The sequence below is a fragment of the Vulpes vulpes genome, chromosome 14 (assembly GCF_048418805.1).
Source record: "Vulpes vulpes isolate BD-2025 chromosome 14, VulVul3, whole genome shotgun sequence".
Lineage (NCBI taxonomy): Eukaryota > Metazoa > Chordata > Mammalia > Carnivora > Canidae > Vulpes > Vulpes vulpes.
This window is the reverse complement of record NC_132793.1, coordinates 49,809,030-49,827,818: the sequence shown is the minus strand read 5'-3', so window position 1 is coordinate 49,827,818 and position 18,789 is coordinate 49,809,030. Positions and strand designations below refer to the sequence as shown.

The 18,789-nt window shown below is 39.6% G+C and overlaps 1 protein-coding gene and 1 long non-coding RNA gene across 6 annotated transcripts in view; one reads left to right on the top strand and one right to left on the bottom strand.

Moving 5' to 3' along the window:
- Positions 1-8,334, top strand: part of LOC140595419 (uncharacterized) — a 38,661-nt gene extending 30,327 nt beyond the window's left edge. The window contains exons 2-3 of the long non-coding RNA XR_011997005.1: positions 1,621-1,800; positions 8,191-8,334. This is a non-coding gene — a long non-coding RNA (uncharacterized lncRNA). The remainder of the gene's footprint in view (positions 1-1,620; positions 1,801-8,190) is intronic.
- The window catches only part of TMEM232 (transmembrane protein 232), a 223,570-nt gene continuing 206,742 nt past the window's right edge, over positions 1,962-18,789 (bottom strand). For all 5 annotated transcript variants that reach the window (XM_025993000.2, XM_072736590.1, XM_072736593.1 and 2 more), the window contains 2 exons: positions 6,217-6,310; positions 1,962-2,586 (listed from right to left, as the gene is read on the bottom strand). In XM_025993000.2, coding sequence (XP_025848785.2) covers positions 2,395-2,586; positions 6,217-6,310 — 286 coding nt within the window. In that variant the 3' untranslated portion in view covers positions 1,962-2,394. The remainder of the gene's footprint in view (positions 2,587-6,216; positions 6,311-18,789) is intronic.

Here is an 18,789-nt window from a genome sequence, read left to right as displayed (position 1 = left end):
TGCTCGGGCCATAGAGGTGGAAGCAGTTTCTTGCACTTAGTGTTGTTTTTATGTTTCTTTTTCATGTTCTCAATTCTCTAACACCTTTCAAACAATTCCTTACATTAAATTCTCTCTTAAAATGACATTTTCCTCATTAAGTTCTGACTGAGGCCACTCTTTACACAAATTGTACCCATTTTATAAATGAGTAACCTGCAGCTCCAGAGGGTTTGGTGACATACCCAATGTTTCACAGCTAGCAGGAGGCATAGTTAGAATGGGAACCCAGATCCACAAGCCCCAGCCTTTTCTAACATTCCAGGGTATAGGAGGAAAATGAGGAGAGATGTGTGTTGCCAGATTCTAAGACTTTTAAAGAATAATTTTAGAGAATAATTTAAGAATAAAGGTATAAACATTCTGACTAATCATCTCTCTCCCTCTCCATATGCGTGTGTATGTACACACACACACACACACACACACTATTCTTTTTTTGCTTCCTTACAAATCTCCACTACTATGATAGAAAAAGAATTACTTTTTTTAAAGGCATAAATCCATAAGGAGAAAATACGATAGTACACTGGGAAATACTAAGAAAACTGTGGAAGTCAGGAAGCAGATGAACAAGTAGGAACAGACTAAGCAGGGTAGAAAAATAATAAATAAACCTGCCTGCAGTGGGGGAGCCTTAAGGCAGGCTAATCCATGCCCCAGAGCACCTGAATGGTGCAGGAATTGGAAGCACCAGGTTTGTGTGAAAGTGGTTCTGAAACAACAGGATTTGCTGACATTCTTCTAAGTGGTAGTGAAGTTTCCAGAGCTCCCTGCCCACAACTCCCAGCCCAGGGGTTTCCTCTCTCACAACCTATCAGAAAGGTTATGACCTAAAAGGGCAGGCTGGTGAGGCTGCTACCACTGCAGGGCTGAGGAGAGAGCAGTTGGAATGGAAGGACGGTAGAAAACTGAGACCTCTGTGGGTGGAAGTGAGGGATAAGGGGTTCGTTCCTTCAAGGGGGATACTGAATAGTTGATGGAGCAAGATTTTCCACAGGATGAAATTCAGGGAAAGGAGACTGGCTGGCCTGCTGTAGGAGAGATTTGCTTTCATATGTGAAGAAAGCACAGACTAATGAAGATACCTTCATTGGAAAGGTGCACTGGGAGGTATTGTCTCTGAGAACTGACTTAATCTCCGTAAGAGGAGACAAGGATGACATAAGGTTTGGGGAGAGCAACATATATTTGAAACATCCCTATTGGGAATCCATATAATAAAGACACCCTTCCTCCCTTCCATATTTCTACTGTGTTATTGTTGTCTTAAAGAATGATACTGTCAATTCACATAATATGGGTCACAAATTTATCCCAAAATTATGTGATTTTAAGAAGTCAGTTGACGTTTTTAAGACTTAACAACTTTTATTTAAAAAAGTAATCCTATTTAAGATCTCCTTCTTGAAAGACTAGTGTAGCTGGGAACTCTACTTGGGTGGGGTAGGTAGTCCATGGCCCCTTTGACTTACGCTACCTTCCTAAGCTGGTAGGCATTTGAGTTTAACACCCCCTACAAAGTAACTGTTTTTTGAGTATCAGAGAAATTGAGGCGTGATCATTATCTATATATTTCAGAAAAGGAGCGTGAGCCATCATGGGAACACCAACCCAATATTCTTATCCATTGAATGGGAGTTACAGAAGAATTGAAGTGCGATTTTAAAAATGACTCCTAATTGGCTGAATACCTCGGTAGATGTTCCTGTACCTTCCAGGACCATCCACACCCATCTTCATAAACTCTTCTGACAAAAGGTAAAACCAGTGTCTCTCAGTGGGCTCCTTTGGTATCCACCAAAGACCAAATCATCTTGAGATGACTGATCTGTCAAAAGTTGTTTCTCTACTGCATCTTATCAAATTCAAGTTTCTGACATACAGTTTGATGTGGTGTTGAGAAGGAAATACAAATCCAAGCAGGTGCCTTACTTCTTTAATTTGTATAATAGTTAATATAGGAGTATCCATTGGTGTGCATTCTATTTTCAAGAAACAATTCTTAATGTGGCTCATTAGTAATTTGCAATTCGTTTCCATCTAACTGTCCACTGAAAACCAATGCTCTGAGAATCATTGATTACATAGGCTGTATGATCACAAGAAAAAAAGTCAATTATGAAAAGCTCTAGCCATTTTTTTGAAAATGTTTAGTAGAATCACTTCACTCAAATGCGAGTAAGAACTGCTAATTTAGGACTAAGGTATAACTATTCAAAAGTCTGCACCAGGAATAACAATTCCTAAGAAATGGCTTCCAGTTAATTAGAAGAAATGTTTGCTAACATCTAGCTATCTTGGTCTCTTTCATGCAATTTCTGTCATATGAACTTCAGTTCTTTGTGGGGTTTGTCATTTTATTTCTAATGAAACTACTTCAGTCCTAGGAGGAAGCTCATAGGGTTTGGTTTGCTTATGGAGTTTTTCTTCTCTTCTCTTCATAATTTCTCTGAAGTGTTTTTCTTCCTGTAACTCTTTGTCTTTACGTTCTTGGGCCTCACATGCTGCATCTTCTTTCTGTCGAATCTCAAGCTCTTTCTGCCACTGTCACAGAGAGAAAGTGTCATATGATTTTCCATGAAAAAAATGAAAAAAAATTACTTTAGCTTCTCAAAATGCAGATTCTATTATCCAATTATCTCCTCAGTTTTTCTCAGATTCTTGGACTTTGAACCCAACCATAACTGGAAAAACACTGGCCACACTCAGGGAGGCTATCTCACTCCCTCCCCTCAAAAAAGAGAAATAGAAGCTGGTGTTCCCTCTTAACATTTTTAATAATAATAATTCAAAGGAAGAAATAATAGGATTTACTTTTTATATTACAAAGGAATTTCATTTCTTCATCAATATTGATATTTACATGACATCATGGAATTGTAAAGTGAAAAATCAAGCCAAAGTAAAACAAAAGAAAAACCAGATTAAGGCAGAAGGACAATTTTGATATTATTGTAGATGAAGTGGAAAATGAAATTGAAGGGAAGACAAATACTGATTCTGTAACAGACAAATGTGGAGACTTCTAAGGGATTCACCTCAATTGAACATGTTAATTAATGACAATAATAGCATTATCTGGAGGCAAAAGTTCTAGAACTCAGTAGTTGGAAGTAAGAACCATAAATCAACCAAACATCATCAGGAGGACCCTTCTTCCCTCTATCTTTAATGAACAAAGTGGTGAAAGAGGTGATAATCTGTCTTCACGCTGGGTAAAAACATCCAGGGGAGAATGACCTCAGCATGAAATGTTGGAAATTTCTAAAGACACTTCCTACCTTTACTTACTTCTTGTTTTGTTACCCTAAGCCCACCAGTACTCACAGACAACCAAACTATCCTTGATGACCTATCAATTAACTTATAAATTACTATAAACTACTGCTATGGATTATAACTGTTATTTAAGGTATATAGATATTAATAAGCAGGACTAAACTACAGAATTCACAACAAATCTCTTAGCCTTCCTTTTGAAACATACTCAGAGTAAATATTGAACAAGAGATTTTAATAAAACTATATTCTTCATTGTTTTTACCCCCAGTTAAATTTTAAAGACATAAGAAATACAAAGTTACCTTGATAACTATAATACCCATCTGTGACATATAATTTTTGTCATAGAACAAACTAAATAATACTGTTTGGCAAAATGACCAATTTTATGTTGTAGCATGAGAGTGGTAGTTGGTGTAATAATGACAATATCTATAAACAAAGACAACTAATCTACCTTATAGGAGAGATTTCACTGTACTTCGTGACCTTGATCTTTACATTGTGAAAAATCAACAGAGGACTAATTCTTAAGAACTCTCAGTAAAATAGAATTCTTTGGTTTCCCAAACAGCATGTACAAAAGCAGTAATGGGGTGTACATTGCTAATGCCTGGGAGGTGGCTTCTCTAACCCTGGTATGAGAAGGTGGCATAGCTGAGATTCACCATCACATTATGATCCTTCTTTCGGTTATCCCCGGGAAAAAAGTAAACTTTTCTTCCCCCTTTATGTCTCTGTTGACCATGACAAATTCAATCTGGCTAAACCATTGTCTTGTCTTTACTTTTATCTGCCATTATTATCATCAGTTGTGAATGCAGCAAGCAGGACATAGGTATGCTTGATGCTGATGGGAAACAGAAGCACCATTTACTGCTTTATTTAGCACATTCCGTCAGGATTTTGATCACCAGGCCATGGAATACCAGCAGTGCATCAGGCACCTTAATATATGCTGATGTAATAATTAGAGGTATGTGCCTGACTGTTTGCCTATTGTCGCCACTTGATAAAATTCAATTGACTTCATGGGACAGTTAAACTTGGAGTCTATGCATGTTTTTGCTTCTTGTCAATACCACAGATTCCACCTTTCTGCCCCTTTTGGATTAGGAATTTTAAACCAAAAAATTAAGCAACTCTGAAAACCTGAATAGAAAGGTGGGTTTGGAGTCTGGAAACCTGGTTTTGCGTGCCGACTCAGTCACTTACTAACTTCAAAACCTTGGGCAAGTAACTGCACTGTATACTACCATTTTTACTGATATGTTTTACAGGTTGGGAGGATCACATTAACTAATACAAAAGCAAATATATGTACAGAGCACTACTGCTGAAGCTCTCTGAAGGGAAATGAGACATACATGAATTATTTTTTAAAAATGTGGTATTTGGAAAGAATTCCATAAACCTTCACAAATCAATACTACAAACTATTTGCTGAGGCTAGCCACATATCAAACAATTTGGATACACTATCAACAGATCCATGGCAGCAATTACTTAGATGATGCTTATATCCTTGGAAAGAAAAAAAGATAATGTTTTTTATTTCCTGGCCTCCTCTCTGCCATTCAAAAGAATGTCCTCTGTCTCTTTAGCCCTAGGAAGATGTGTTTAATTACAAAGTGATCAAAGTCTTATTAATCTTTCAAGAGTAAAGACTGGTCACTGTAAATTGAGTCAAAGGCTTTTGTTCTGTGGAGTTTTTTTTTTAAGATTTTATTTATTCATGAGAGACACAGAGAGGCAGAGACATAGGCAGAGGGAGAAGCAGGCTTCCCGTGGGGAGCCCGATCCAGGACTCGATCCCAGGACCACAACCTGAGTTGAAGGCAGACACTCAACCACTGAGCCCCCCAGGTGCCCTGTTTTGTTTTTAAAACCACACTACATATATTTATATATACACATTGGCAATTTCCTATCCCTTGTAATCTAACCTAGATCATTTAGTTGAGGTCAATAGTAAAATACAGATGCTGTAATTTACGAACCCTTACCGATTCTTGATAATGCCCTGAATATATAATATACTGGTTTAGCAGAAACTTCATTAGTGAATAAAAGAACAATACCACAGTTCCCGTTTTGTGATTACAGTCTCCAAACCCCAATACTTTTGCTAGAGTCACTTCAATGTTAGCTACATGATAAATAACTATTCAGTGGAATCTGTAACTGAAATAATCATTTTTCTTTCTCAAAAGATCACTAATTCAATAGTGATTAATCATGGAAATATAAATAGTATTATGATACATAATACTGAAATGCTGGTGATAAAATTAATTTAAAACACATGTATGCTATTTAGACCATTCTGTATTCAAAGAAAAACAGAAAATAAGTACTTTCTCTCATATTCTAACTCAACTCCTAAAAAGCAGTTATGAAATGTTTTATAAGAAATAATTGACTCAATATAGCTCAATGGATTAAAGTGTCTTAAGTGAATGGCCTTGTATTGCCACTGTTTGTTTAACTCATACCAAGAAAAAGTGATTAAAGTCCCTCTAATATTTTAAGGGTAAAGAATGGTCACCAAAAATTGAGTCAAAAGATTTTTGTTCTGTTATTAAAACTACACTATAAAAGAAATCAGTGTTCAATATCAGATCCTTGTCACAAGAAATCAGTAATGAATTCAGGAAACAGGATAAGGCTAGTATCTCACAAATGATAGAAAACCAAATTTTATGGAAACCAATAAAGGCACTGAACTAAATAGATAGCACAGTCAGATATAATTAAGTTTGGCAAAGCCCAATCATGGCTTTATGTGTATGTTCCACATCTTAATGTTTCAATCTCACAACCACACTTTCTAATTCAAAGTGCCTTTAAGGAACAAAGCTTTTGCTGCTAATTTAAGGAAGTAAGTCTTACATGATGGTCAACGATTCTCGTCAACTCTTCATCAGCCTTGGTGAAGAAATCCGGATAAGAAAACAGGGGATGTTCTGATAGAAAAGGACGTTCCCTTCAAAATAGCACAAGAACAGAGCCAATATTAGGTATAGATATTCCTCCTCCAAGGGATATATGGATTTGCAAGTCATTTCGTTACTAAGCATTTTGATGCTAAATTGTTAACATAAAGTACTATCTTTATTCTTTGTAGACTATTATATATAGCTTTTAGTTTCTGTAAGTCATTTTGGGATACCTTAACTGACATTTTTTTAAAAAAGATTTATTTATTTGAGTGAGAGCATGAGGGTAAGAGGGAGAGCGAGCTTGAGTGGGGCAGGGGGCGGGGGGCAGAAAGAGAAGCAGACTCCCCACTAAGCAGGGAGCCCGATATGGGACTCCATCCCTAGACCCCAGGATCATGACCTGAGTTGAAGGCAAACGCTTAACTGAATGAGCCACCCAGGCACCCTAAACTAACATTATTAAGGGTACAGAATGATACATAGTACGAGGACTAGAAAATAATAAAAAGGTCATCTTTTCCTAGGAGGTATAAATACTACAGCGGGTCAGTAACACAGGAGATGTTGGGATATGAAGATTTAAGGAAGCCTGAAATAATTTTGCTCAATAGGGAGATGAAAGTGCCCATGGCCATATACAACTCCATGACCCTGGAAGTTCCGGTGGAAGTCTAAGCCTAAGAATTTGCTCTAAGATATACTAAAAAAACAAAACTTTGATTTCAATACTTCTCCAAGGCCTTTGTAGTGCTAAGGGTGAAACTATGGCAGACAGTTTAGTGACAGTTCAATAGAAGTGTTGGCAATGCAAATCTAGGCCCCAAAGTAGTGGGGATTTAATGTTAAACTGTCCATGTAATAGTTGTATTATGTTAAAGTTATTATGAAGAAATGATTGTGAGTCCAGAAATACATAAAGCAACAAAATGGTGGCAGGCAATGTGGTTTTAAAGGAGAGAGAGTGAGTTTAAAGTAAAAGCTCTTAGGCAGGAGACCAAGAAGAGACATAGCTCATGAAAATTTTCCATGGTCAAAAGTCTGATCACTTTTTAAGACTGCAGAGTCTAACATGTTTTTTTTTTTTTTTTTTTTTTTTTTTTTTTTTTTTTTTTTTTTTTTTGCAATTTGCTGCCTCTACCATTTTAGCTAGCTTTATATTTTTGATATCCTATGCTTCCCTCATATCACCAGGTCCTCTTGCTTTATGCTGCACCAAATGCTTCTCAAATCTATTTATCTTCTCCACCATCATTTCCCTGCTCTAAACCATCATCTTTCACCTGCACCCACACCTCCTTTTGGGAATCCCTGCATCCACCAGCCCTCACCCTTTTAATTCTTGTCTGTATACAGTAGCCAGATTTTTTTTTCCCCAAAATACAAAGGGTATCCTGTCAATCCTGTACTTGGAAGTGTTCATAACTCCCAATTAATTTTACGATTGAGATCCCATTTGTCATTGAAGAGGCCTGAAGTAGACTGTGCAGCTGGTAAAAGGGCCTTGGCATGTTTTCCCCAGACTCATTTCTCTCCCTTCTTGGCCGAGGCCTATGCATTCCTAGCACATGGGCTTTTCGCAGTTGCTGCAGTGTTCCTTGCTCCACACCACTACGGTTTGTCTGCATGTGCTCTCCTCCGTTCTCCAGGGCTCTTCTCACCCACCACTCAACCCCACTACCCTCGGCTTTTCCTTCCTTGTCCTTACTCAGTTGTAACATCATATTGGTCTATGCACCTGTGGGACTTCTGTTTTCCTGACTAGAGCATGAAGTGCTTGAAGGTGAGGACTCTCATTTGGTTACCCCTGGTCCCCCCGGCGTCCAGCGCAGTGCCACCAGACGCTCAGTGAATGCTTGTGTGTTTGGTGGATTATTGAATGAATAAATGAAAACTGTGATATGCTTTCATCCCCCTTACATTCCAGGCCATGAGTAGGAGTCTACCAGATGGCACTTTTCTGTCAGCGGAACAGTGAACAGCATCTAGGACGGCAAGAGGGTGACAATCTCAGGGGACAAGTCACAGAATGAAGCCAATAGGAGGAGTTCAGAGGAAAACAACTCAAGTGGTAGGTCAACATAGCTGGTCCCCTCTCCTAATTCATAAGATTCAGAAGTATTGTGGGGAAGAAGAGCAATGGGCTTCCCACGGTACATTCAACAGGGGCCTGAGTCATTCTATTGAAATATTGAAGGAAAATATGGCACTAGAATGCTGGAAATTGGGGGACCACTGGGGGCTGGTACTTGGCATAACTATATTCATTCAATAAAATGTGGGCACTTCTGACATTCAAAGAATTGTGCTAAATGCTGTGAAAAGATAAATAAGACAGAACTTTCAAATTATTTAAAGGTTAAAAGTATTCATGCAAGTTGCCTCAATTCCTTCTTGAATTATAAAAGTTGAAAGAAATGCATTACAATATAAATAATATTAGAAAACCTTTAAAATAGGAAGATTAAATAGATATCCTTGTGCATCTGTGATTTTTAGTTATCTCAGTTGAATAGTTTGTACTAAAAATGTGTAGATATTTATAATAGAGGCAACATGAGACATAAACATTCAGTAATATAAACAAAAATAAAGGAAACGGGTTAAGCACGTGAGCCCTGCAGTCAGATCTCAAAGCAGATTTTCATTCTGCTACTTAGTACTATTTAATCCTTCTGTTCCTCAGTATTTTCATTTTAAATATAAAAAATAATAGTACCTGCCTTATGTTTTTATGAGGAAAAGAAACAATAAAGCATAAAGTATGTTTGATGGAGCAAACACTAGCCACATTTCAGCTGTATTATCCTTATCATCAGCATTATCCAAAGAATGCAGAGAAAAAAAAAAATGCAGAGGAAGCAGCCATGGCTTTTAGCTGGTGCTAAAAAAAAAAAAAAAAAGGAAAAAATAAGAAAAGAAAAAAGGAATAGAGGACAAAACAATGAAGTCATTGATGAGATGTACAGTTTTGATGTTTGCAGTTAAATGGGAACTGGAGAGAAACCTGTTAGAAAGCCTCGTGTAACAATCCAAGGTCTGCCATGACAAATGACCCCAAATTGATAGACTTTTAAAAAAAAATCCATTTTCTTACAGTTCTTGAATCCAAAAGACCTAAATCAAGATGTTGGCAGGGTTGGTTCCCCTGGAGCCGCAGGGTGGGGTGGTGGAGGGACACATTCCATGCCTCTCTTGGCCTCTATGGCTAACATTCTTGGTTTACAGACGCAACAGTCCCATGTGTCTCTGTCTTCATGTGGCCTTCTCCTGTGTCTTTTCTGTCTTTCTCTTGTAGAACACAAGGCCCAACTGAGCAAGAAAGCCTTAACTTGCCCCTCAGCTTGACTAATAAACCTTCGACAAACCTCTTCCTCACCCTAGGCTCTTGGCCATCCCATGCAATCAATCAAGAAAGACAGTGCCCCTACCTAGGGTAGGAACCTAAGTTTGAAAGTGACAGCAAGCACCGATGACCTTATCACATTGACCACCCTCTCCTCTAACATCCACTACAGCTTTTCAGCTACCTCCCCTCAGCACTTAAAAATCCTCCTGTCTTCTGTCTCAGAGGATTTGAATTCAGTCTCTGTCCTCTATTGCAAGACTTGAATAAAGTCGTCTTCGTTTAATCTCTGGGGCAATTTTTCTTTCACAGACTATTTCAAGATGATCTTAATTATTATTATTTTTAAGTTTTTATTCTAGTTAGTTAACAATAGTCTACTATTGGTTTCAGGAACAGAACTTAGCGATGCAGCACTAAGACACAACACCCGTCACTCATTACAAGTGCCCTCCTTCATTCCCTTCATGCATTTAGCTCAACTCCGCTCGCCTCCCACCCAGCGATGATTAGTGTCTCTCTAGCTCCATCCACATTGCTGCAAATGGCAAGATTTCATTCTTTAGGATGGCTGAGTCCTATTCCAGTGTGTATACACACCACATCTCCTTTAACCATTCATCAGTTGATGAACACCTGGCCTCTTTCTATAATTTGGCTATTGTTGATAATGCTGCTGTAAACACTGGGGTGCAGGTGCCCCTTTTGATGCAGTATTTTTGTATTCTTTATAAATACCTAGTAGTACAATTGCTAGGTCATAGGGTAGCCCTATTTTTAACTTTCTGAGGACCCTCCATACTGTTTTCTAGAGTGGTTGCACCAGTTTGGATTCCCACCAACATTATAGGAGGCTTCCCCCCTTTCTCCATTCTGACAGGTGTGAGGTGATATCTCATTGTGGTTTTGATTTGCATTTCCCTGATGATGAGTGATGTTGAGCATCTATTCACATGTCTGCTGGCCATCTGGATGTCTTCTTTGGAAAAATGTCTATTCATGTTGTCTGCCCCTTTTTTCAACAGGATTACATCTTCTTTGAGCATTGAGTTTGATAAGTTCTTTATAGATTTTGGATACTAATCCTTTATCAGATATGTCATTTGTAGATATATTCTCCCATTGTGTAGGTTGTCTTTTAGTTTTGTTGATTATTTCCTTTGCTGTGCAGAAGCTTTTAATCTTGATGACGTCCCAATAGTTCATTTTTACTTCTGTGTCCCTTGCCTCCAGAGACATGTCTAGAAAGAAGTTGGCACAGCCAGTGTCAAGGAGGCTGCCTGTGTTCCTCCCTAGGATTCTGATGGATTCCTGTCTCACATTTAGGTCTTTCATGCACTTTGAATTTATGTTTGTGCGTGGTGTAAGAAATCAGTCCAGTTGCATTGTTTTGCATATTGCTGTCCAGTTTTCCCAACACCATTTGTTGAAGGGACTGTTTTTCTCCCCATTGGATATTCTTTCCTGCTTTGTCAAAAATGAAATGAGCATATAGTTGTGGGTTCATTTCTGAAATGTTCTCTTTAGTTCCCTTGATCTACGTGTCTGTGTTTGTGCCAGTACCATTCTGTCTTGATGATCACAGCTTTGTAATAGAACTTGAAGTTGGGAATCATGATACCTCCACCCTTGGTTTTCTTTTTCAACATTACTTTGGCTATTTGGGGTCTTTTGTGGTTCCATACAAATTTCAGGATTGTTTGTTCTAGCTCTGTGAACAGTGCTGGTGGTATTTTGACAGGGATTGCATGAAGTGTGTAGATTGCTTTGGGTGGTAGAGACATTTTAGCAATATTTAATCTTCCAGTCCATGAGCATGGGATGTTTGCCATTTCTTTGTGTCATCAGATTTTTTCACATGTGCTCGATAGTTTTCAGAGTACAGATCTTTTACCTATTTGGTTAGGTTTATTCCTAGGTATCTTACAGGTTTCAGTATAATTGTAAATGGTATTCATTGCTTGATTTCATCTTTTTCTGCTGCTTCATTATTGGTGCAAAGAAATGCAACAGATTTCTGTGCAATTGATTTTGTATCCTACAACTTTGCTGAATTAATGTATCAGTTCTAGCAATTTTTTGGTGGAGTCTTTCACAGTTTTTACTTAAAATATATCATCTGTAAATAGTCAAAGTTTGACTTCTTCTTTACGAATTTGAATGCCCTTTATTTTTTGTTGGCTGATTGCTGAGGCCCAGACTTCTATTATTGTGTTGAGTAACAGTGGTGTGAGAGGACATCCCTATCTTGTTCCTGACCATAAAGGAAAGATTGTGTTTTTCCCCATTGAGGATGATATTAGCTCTGGGTCTTTCATACATGGCCTTTATGATGTTGAGGTATGTTTCCTTTATCCCTACTTTCTTGAAGGTTTTTATCAAGAATGGATTCTTTACTTTATGAAATGCTTTTTCTGCATCTGTTCAGAGGATCATATAGTTCCTATCCTTTCCTTTATTGATTTAGTGTATCACATTGATTAATTTGCAAATACTTAACCACCCTTTCAGCCCAGGAATAAATATCACTTGATTGTGGTGAATAAATGTACTGCTAGTACATTTGCTAGTATTTTGTTAAGAATTTTTGCTTCCATATTCATCAGGGATATTGGCCTGTAATTCTCCTTTATAGTGGGGTCTTTTTCTGGTTTTGAAATCAAGGTAATGCTGGCCTCAGATAATGAGTTTGAAAGTTGTTCTATTTATATTTTTAAATTTTGTTTTACTTTTTTTCTTCACATTTTTAGTTAAATTCTAATTAGTTAACACAGTGAAATATTGATTTGAGGAGAATTCAGTGATCCATCACTTACATGTAATACCCATGTCCAACACAAGTGCTCTCCTAAACACCCATCACCCATCACTTCTATTTTTTGAAACAGTTTGGGAAGAATAGGTATTAACTCTTCTTTAAATGTTTGGTAGAATTTCCCTGGGAAGCCATCTGGTCCTGGGCTTGTTTGTTCAGTTGTTTTTTTTTTTTCCCACTAAATCATTTTCTTTGCTGGTTATGGGTCTCTTCATATTTTCTATTTCTTCCTGTTTCAGCTTTGGTAGTTCATATGTTTCTAGGAATTTATCCATTTCTTTTGGATTACCCAATTAATTGGCATAAATTTTTCATAATACTCTCTTATAATTGTTTGTATTTCTGTGGTGGTGGTTGTGATCTCTTCTCTTACAGTAGTGATTTAATTTATTTGGGTCCTTTCTCTTTTCTTTTTGATAAGCCTGGCTAGGAGGTTATCAATTTTGTTAATTCTTTTAAAGAACCAGCTCCTAGTATCATTGATCTTTTCTGCTGGTCTTGTTTGTTTGTTCTGTATCATTTATTTCTGCTCTAATCTTTATTATTTCTCTTCCTCTACTGGCTTTAGGCTTTATTTACTTTTGCTTTTCTAGCTCCTCTAGGTGTGAGGTTAGGTTGTGTTGAGTCATTTCTTGCTCCCTCACCGTGGAGCCCGCCTGAGCCATCTGAGCTGCTCCCTGGGCAGTGCGCACTCCAGCCCTTTAGGGAGCTCGGCCCGCGGGGTGTGGCGTGCTCTCCCCGGGGCCCAGTTCCTCCATTAGTGCCCCTGGGAGCCTGAGGGCATCCCCGCCCCTCCTGGGATCCTGCCTGCTTCTTGGGGTAGCCTGTGCTTCTCTCCTGTGACCACTTTTGCTGCATCCCAAAGGTTCTTGACCATCGTGTTTTCATTTTCATTTGTTTCTGTGCATTTTTTTAGTTCTTCTTTAATTTCCTGGTTGACCCACTCATTTCTTTAATAAGATGTTCTTTAACCTCCATGTATTTGTGGTCTTCCCAAATGTTTTCTTGTGGCTGACTTCAAGTACATGGCATTGCAGTCTGAAAATATGCACAGAATGATCTCAATCACTTTGTACTTGTAGAGGCCAGATTTGTGACCCAGTCTGTGATCTATTGTGGAGAATGTCCCATGTGCACTAGAGAAGAATGTGTACTCTGCTGCTTTTTTGGGGAGGGGGATGTTCTGAATCTATCTGTGAAGTCCATCTGGTCCCACGTGTCATTCAAAGCCATGGTTTCCTTGTAGATTTTCTGCATAGATGATCTGTCCATTGCAGGAAGTGGGGTGTTAAGCCCCCCTGCTATTATTGTATTGTTATCGATGAGTTTGCTATGGATTTATATATTTGGGTGCTCCCACGTTGGGGCACACATATTTACAATTGTTAGATCTTCTTGTTGGGTAGACCCCTTTACTATGATCCAGTGCCCTTCCTCATCTTTGTGACAGTCTTTGCTCTAAAATCTAGTTTTTCTGGTAGAAGGAGGGCACCTCCAGCTTTCCTTTGATGTCCAATAGCCGGTTAAATGCTTCTCCATCCTTTCACTTTCAACCTGCAGGTGTCTTTAGGTCTAAAATGAGTCTCTTACAAGCAGCATATAGACGGATCTTATTTTTTATCCACTCTGATGCCCTCTGTCTTTTCATTGGAGCATTTACACTCAGAGTGATTACTGATAGAAATGAATTTAGTGCCATTGTATTATCTGTGAAGTTGGTGTCCTTTCGAGTCTTTGTTACTCTCGGTCTATCTTTCCCACTCCAAGTCCCCTTTAATATTCTTTGCAGGGCTGGGTAGCTGCCAGGAACTCCTTTAATTTTTGTTTGTCTGGGAAACTCTATCTCTCCTTCTATTCTGAAGGATGGCCTTGATGGAGAAAGAATTCCTGGCTGCATATTTTTCCCATTCCACAGGCGGAAGATACCACGCCACTCTCTCTGGCCTGCCAGGTCCCTGTGGAGAGATCTGCTACTAACCTTATTTGTCTTCCCTTGTAGATTAGGAATTTCTTTTCTGGCTGCTTTCAGGAACCTTTCCTTATCTCCAGTTTTTTGCCAATTTTACTAGGACAAAAGGTCTTGGTGTTGGCTTGCTTTCGTTGATCTTGAGGGGAGTTCTCTGTGCCTCCTGGGTTTGGATGTCCATTTCCTTCCCCAGATTAGGGAAGCTGGCAGCTATAAACTGCTCAAATAAACCTGCTCCCTTTCCCCCCTCTCTTCTGCTGGCACGCCTATGATATGAATGTTATTATGGCTTCTGGAGTCACTGAGTTCCCTAAGTCTACGTTCATGATCCAATAATTGTCTTTCCCTTTTCTTTTCAGCTTCATTGTTTTCCAGAATTTTATCTTCTATATCATGTATTTGTCCCTGTGCCCCTTCCATCCTTGTGATCATTATATCCAGTCAGTTTTTCCTCTCGGTTATAGCATTTTTATATTTCAGCCTGACTAGTTTTGAGGACTTGTATCTCTGTGGTAAGAGGCTCCCTGGTGTCTTCTTTGCTCAAGCCCCGTTACTCTTCCTTATGATTGTTGTTTTAAATCCTGGTTCAGGCATATCACTTACATCTGTTTTGATTACATTCCTGGCTGTGACCTCTTCTTTTGGGATGAAATTCCTCCATCTTGGCATTTTGTCTTGGTCTCTGTCTCCTGTGTGTCAGGAAAGCCTATTATGGTTCTTGCTCCTAAGAGTAATGGCTACAGTAAGAAGAGGTCATATGCTGTCCAGGGCTTGGGGCTTCAGGAAGTGTCTCTGGTGTGCTGTTCGCTCTGCTGCTGTTTTGGCTGCCCTTCCCCTCAGGTCAGTCCCCTACGGTTTCTCCTTGCCTGTGGGGGTAAGTGCTTGGACCTTTTCCACTGTGTGAGGAGTTTTAACTAGGTGTGTTTTGGTCTGCTCATTGAAAGAGGCTAGATCCTATTCCCCTGGAGCTGGAGCTTTTCAGCAGCCTGTGGTCAGTAGACTTGGGGCAGGCCTCCAAGGTGGGGGAGCAGGAGGGAGGGGAAGCATATGTGCTGCTCTTCTGTGGGAGTGGCCCACTGCTGCTCTGTCTCCAGGCGCTCTTGCCCTAGTGGAAAAGCTCTTGCCCTAGTGGAAAAGCACCTGCGGAGTACAGGAGGGGGGGCTTGGTTTAAGTGGCTCAAACCTCCACTCTGGATGTTGTACTTCACTGAGGTCGCCCTGTGCTGATGGGCAGGGCAAAAATAGATCATTTGTCCCCAGAGAGGGGAGTTTGGGCCTGCTGCTATTCAAGGAGCTCTCACAGAGGAGGGAACAGTCTCCCCTCATTTGTCCCAGACATCCCTCAGATCTCTGCTTCACCCCATCTGCATCTGACCCATCTGCCCACCTGGCAGCACAGTGCTCCTGTGTTTTATCCAGGCAATTTGGTTGAGTCTCAAAACTCCAAATTTTAGGGACCCAGCATGGCATGGATCCACACGGATCCCCTGGGGGAGGGTCTCTCTGGGCTGTCACTGGTGCTGGTTTGTCCCCGAAGGGCAGTCCTATGGATGTGCAGGGGCTTGAAGTTTATGTTAAAATGCAACAACAACAACAAAAAAAACTGGCGTCCAGTTTAGCTTCTCCTAGGGGCTGCCTCTGCCCTTACGCTGATGAGTGGGGGCAGCTCAATGTTGCTGTTAACTGTTGTCCCCAGAGAGGCAGTGCCACTTCTCCAGATGCGCTCCAAGCAGGGGAACTCTGTCCCCATGCAACCCAGGGGATCAGACCACACTGTTTGCCCCAGAGCCTCCACTCTCCTTCTCCAGGGGAGCACCTCCCCCCACCAGGCTTCACCCCAACACCAGCAGAGACTTCTAAAACTTAAGTCTTTGAGCGCTACTTCTTATAAAAACTTGGGATAATTGGCCCCTCTCATTTTCGCAGGATGATCACAGATTTCTTAAGACACATTTAGAACCTGTTCAGTTTAACATGTCAAGGGTGAAAGATGTGCGGCAATATTTACCCGAGAGAAACAACAAGCCATGACACAGTTCCTTGGACAGGGTTACGGTTTTGCAGGTTCCCAAGGTCATCTAAGGACATGCAAGTGTGGAGCGAGCCTCCCATCACACAGGAGGTTTACTCCAGGAACGCAGGGCGTGCCCCCGCCTCGGGCCCCTCAAGTCCTGCATGAGTCAGTGTTGAAGCATCTACTGAGCCTGTGAAATATGCTTTTATCTCAGGTAAACTAAAATAACCTGTGGAGTCATCCAACGAGCAAAAGGTACCCCCAGAATTACATCCTTGTTTGGAAATTGAATGACTTGTGCCTTTATCTCACATTTTACTTCCTTATTTACTTACTTACTTTATTTATTTATTGCAGAGAAAGTGGGCACCCCTACTCATTGGCTGGCTTTCTTTTTTCTAGTATACTCTATTTTCCTTATTGATGTTCATCATAGATTGATGATCCTCAAAAAACACTGTGGACACCACTTTTCACTGATTCCAAACTTGTTCCAATAAATTGTATACTTCTTTTCCCCCCTCTTTGGGAAGCTTAAATTTTCCTTATTTGTCTACTGGAGCCCTCTGTTTAACTTCTTTCCTCAAAGACTCCCTCAGCTCTACTGCAATATTGAGACAGAATCGCCATGTAACACCGTGTAAATTCAGGGCACACAACATGATTTCATGCAGGTATGTGTCACAAAATGGCTACCACAGAATTAGTTAATAACCAGCACTTTTTGTATGTGATGGGAACACTTACTATCTGCTCGTATATATGCACAGCATTGCTGACTATGTTAACAGCGTGACCAGGATATATATTCAATCTTCAGAACTTAAGTCATCTCATAATTGCAAGTTTGTACCCTATGATCAACATTTTCCCATCTCTCCCTCCCTCCCACCCCTGGCAAATACCAACCTACTCTGTTTTTATGAGTTCTGCTTTTTTTAGATTCCACGTATAAGTGGGAGGATATAGTATGTGTCGTTCTCTGTTGGGCTTATTTCGTATTTCACTGAGCATCACACCCTCCAGGTCAGCCTACGCTGTCACAAATGGCACTCTGTCCCCCCCCCCCCCCCCCACGGCTGCTAATATATCCCACCGTGTGTCTGTACCACCTTTCCTTATTCATCCGTCAGTGGACACTTAGTGGCCGAGACATGGACACACTTCCACACCTTGGCTACTATAAATGGTGCTGCAGTCAATATGGGGTGCAGATATCTTTGTAAGATAACGATTTCTGTTTCCTTTGGATATATACCCCAAAGTAGAATTGCCAGATCACACTGCAGTTCTGCTTCTAATTTTTGAGGAGCCTCCACATTATTTTCCAAAGCAGCTGTACTCAATTTACATTCCCATCGAGAGTGCACAAGGATTCCCTCTTCTCCGCATTCTTGCCAACACCTATCCTTCGTCTTTTTCATAACAGACATTCTATAAATGTGAAGGAATCTCTTATTGTGGTTTTGCTCTGCATGTCCCTGATGATTAGTGATGCCGAGTACCTGTTTTTGTACCTAACGGCCATTTGTATGTTTTCTTTGGGAAAAAAGGTCTATTCAAGTTTTTTTGACCATTTTACAGTTGGATTTTTTCTTTTTTTTTTTTTTTTGCTACTGAGTTGTATTAAGCTCCTTATGCTTTTTGTATATGAACTCCTAATTACACATTGATGGTTTGGAAATATTTCCTCCCATTTTGTAGGTTACCTTTTCATGTTTTGATAGTTTCTTTTTCTGTGGAGAAGCTTTTTTGTTTGATGTACTCCCACCTGCTTATTTTTGTTTTTCTTCTCGTGTTTTTCACATCAGATGCAAAAAAAAAAAAAAAAAGAAAAAGAAAAAGAAAGAAATGTTGCCAAGACCAATATCGAGGTGCTTTTTTTCTTGTTTTCCTCTAGAAATTTTAGTTTCAATTCTTATATTTAAGTCTTTAATCCATTTCAGGTTAATTTTTCCAAGTGGTATAAGAGGGGAATCTTATGATTTTGAAATCTTATGATTTCATTCTTTTGCATGTGAATACCCAATTTTCCCAGCACCAATTACGGAAGAGCCTATCTTTTTTTCCATTTAGTATTCTCGGCTGCCTTGTCAAATATTAGTTAACTGTATATGCATAGGTTTATTTCTGGGCTCTTGATGCTGTTCCATTAGTCTGTATTTCTGTTTTTATGCCAGCACTATACCACTTTGATTATACCTTTGTAATATAGTTTGAAATTGGGAAGCATAATGCCTCCAATTTTGCCCTCAGGATTGCTTTGCCTAATGGTCTTCTGCAAATTTCATACAAATTTTAGGATTTTCCCTATTTCTGTGAAAAATTTCTTTGAAATTTTGATAGGGATTACATTCAATCTGTAGATTGCTTCGGGCAGTATGG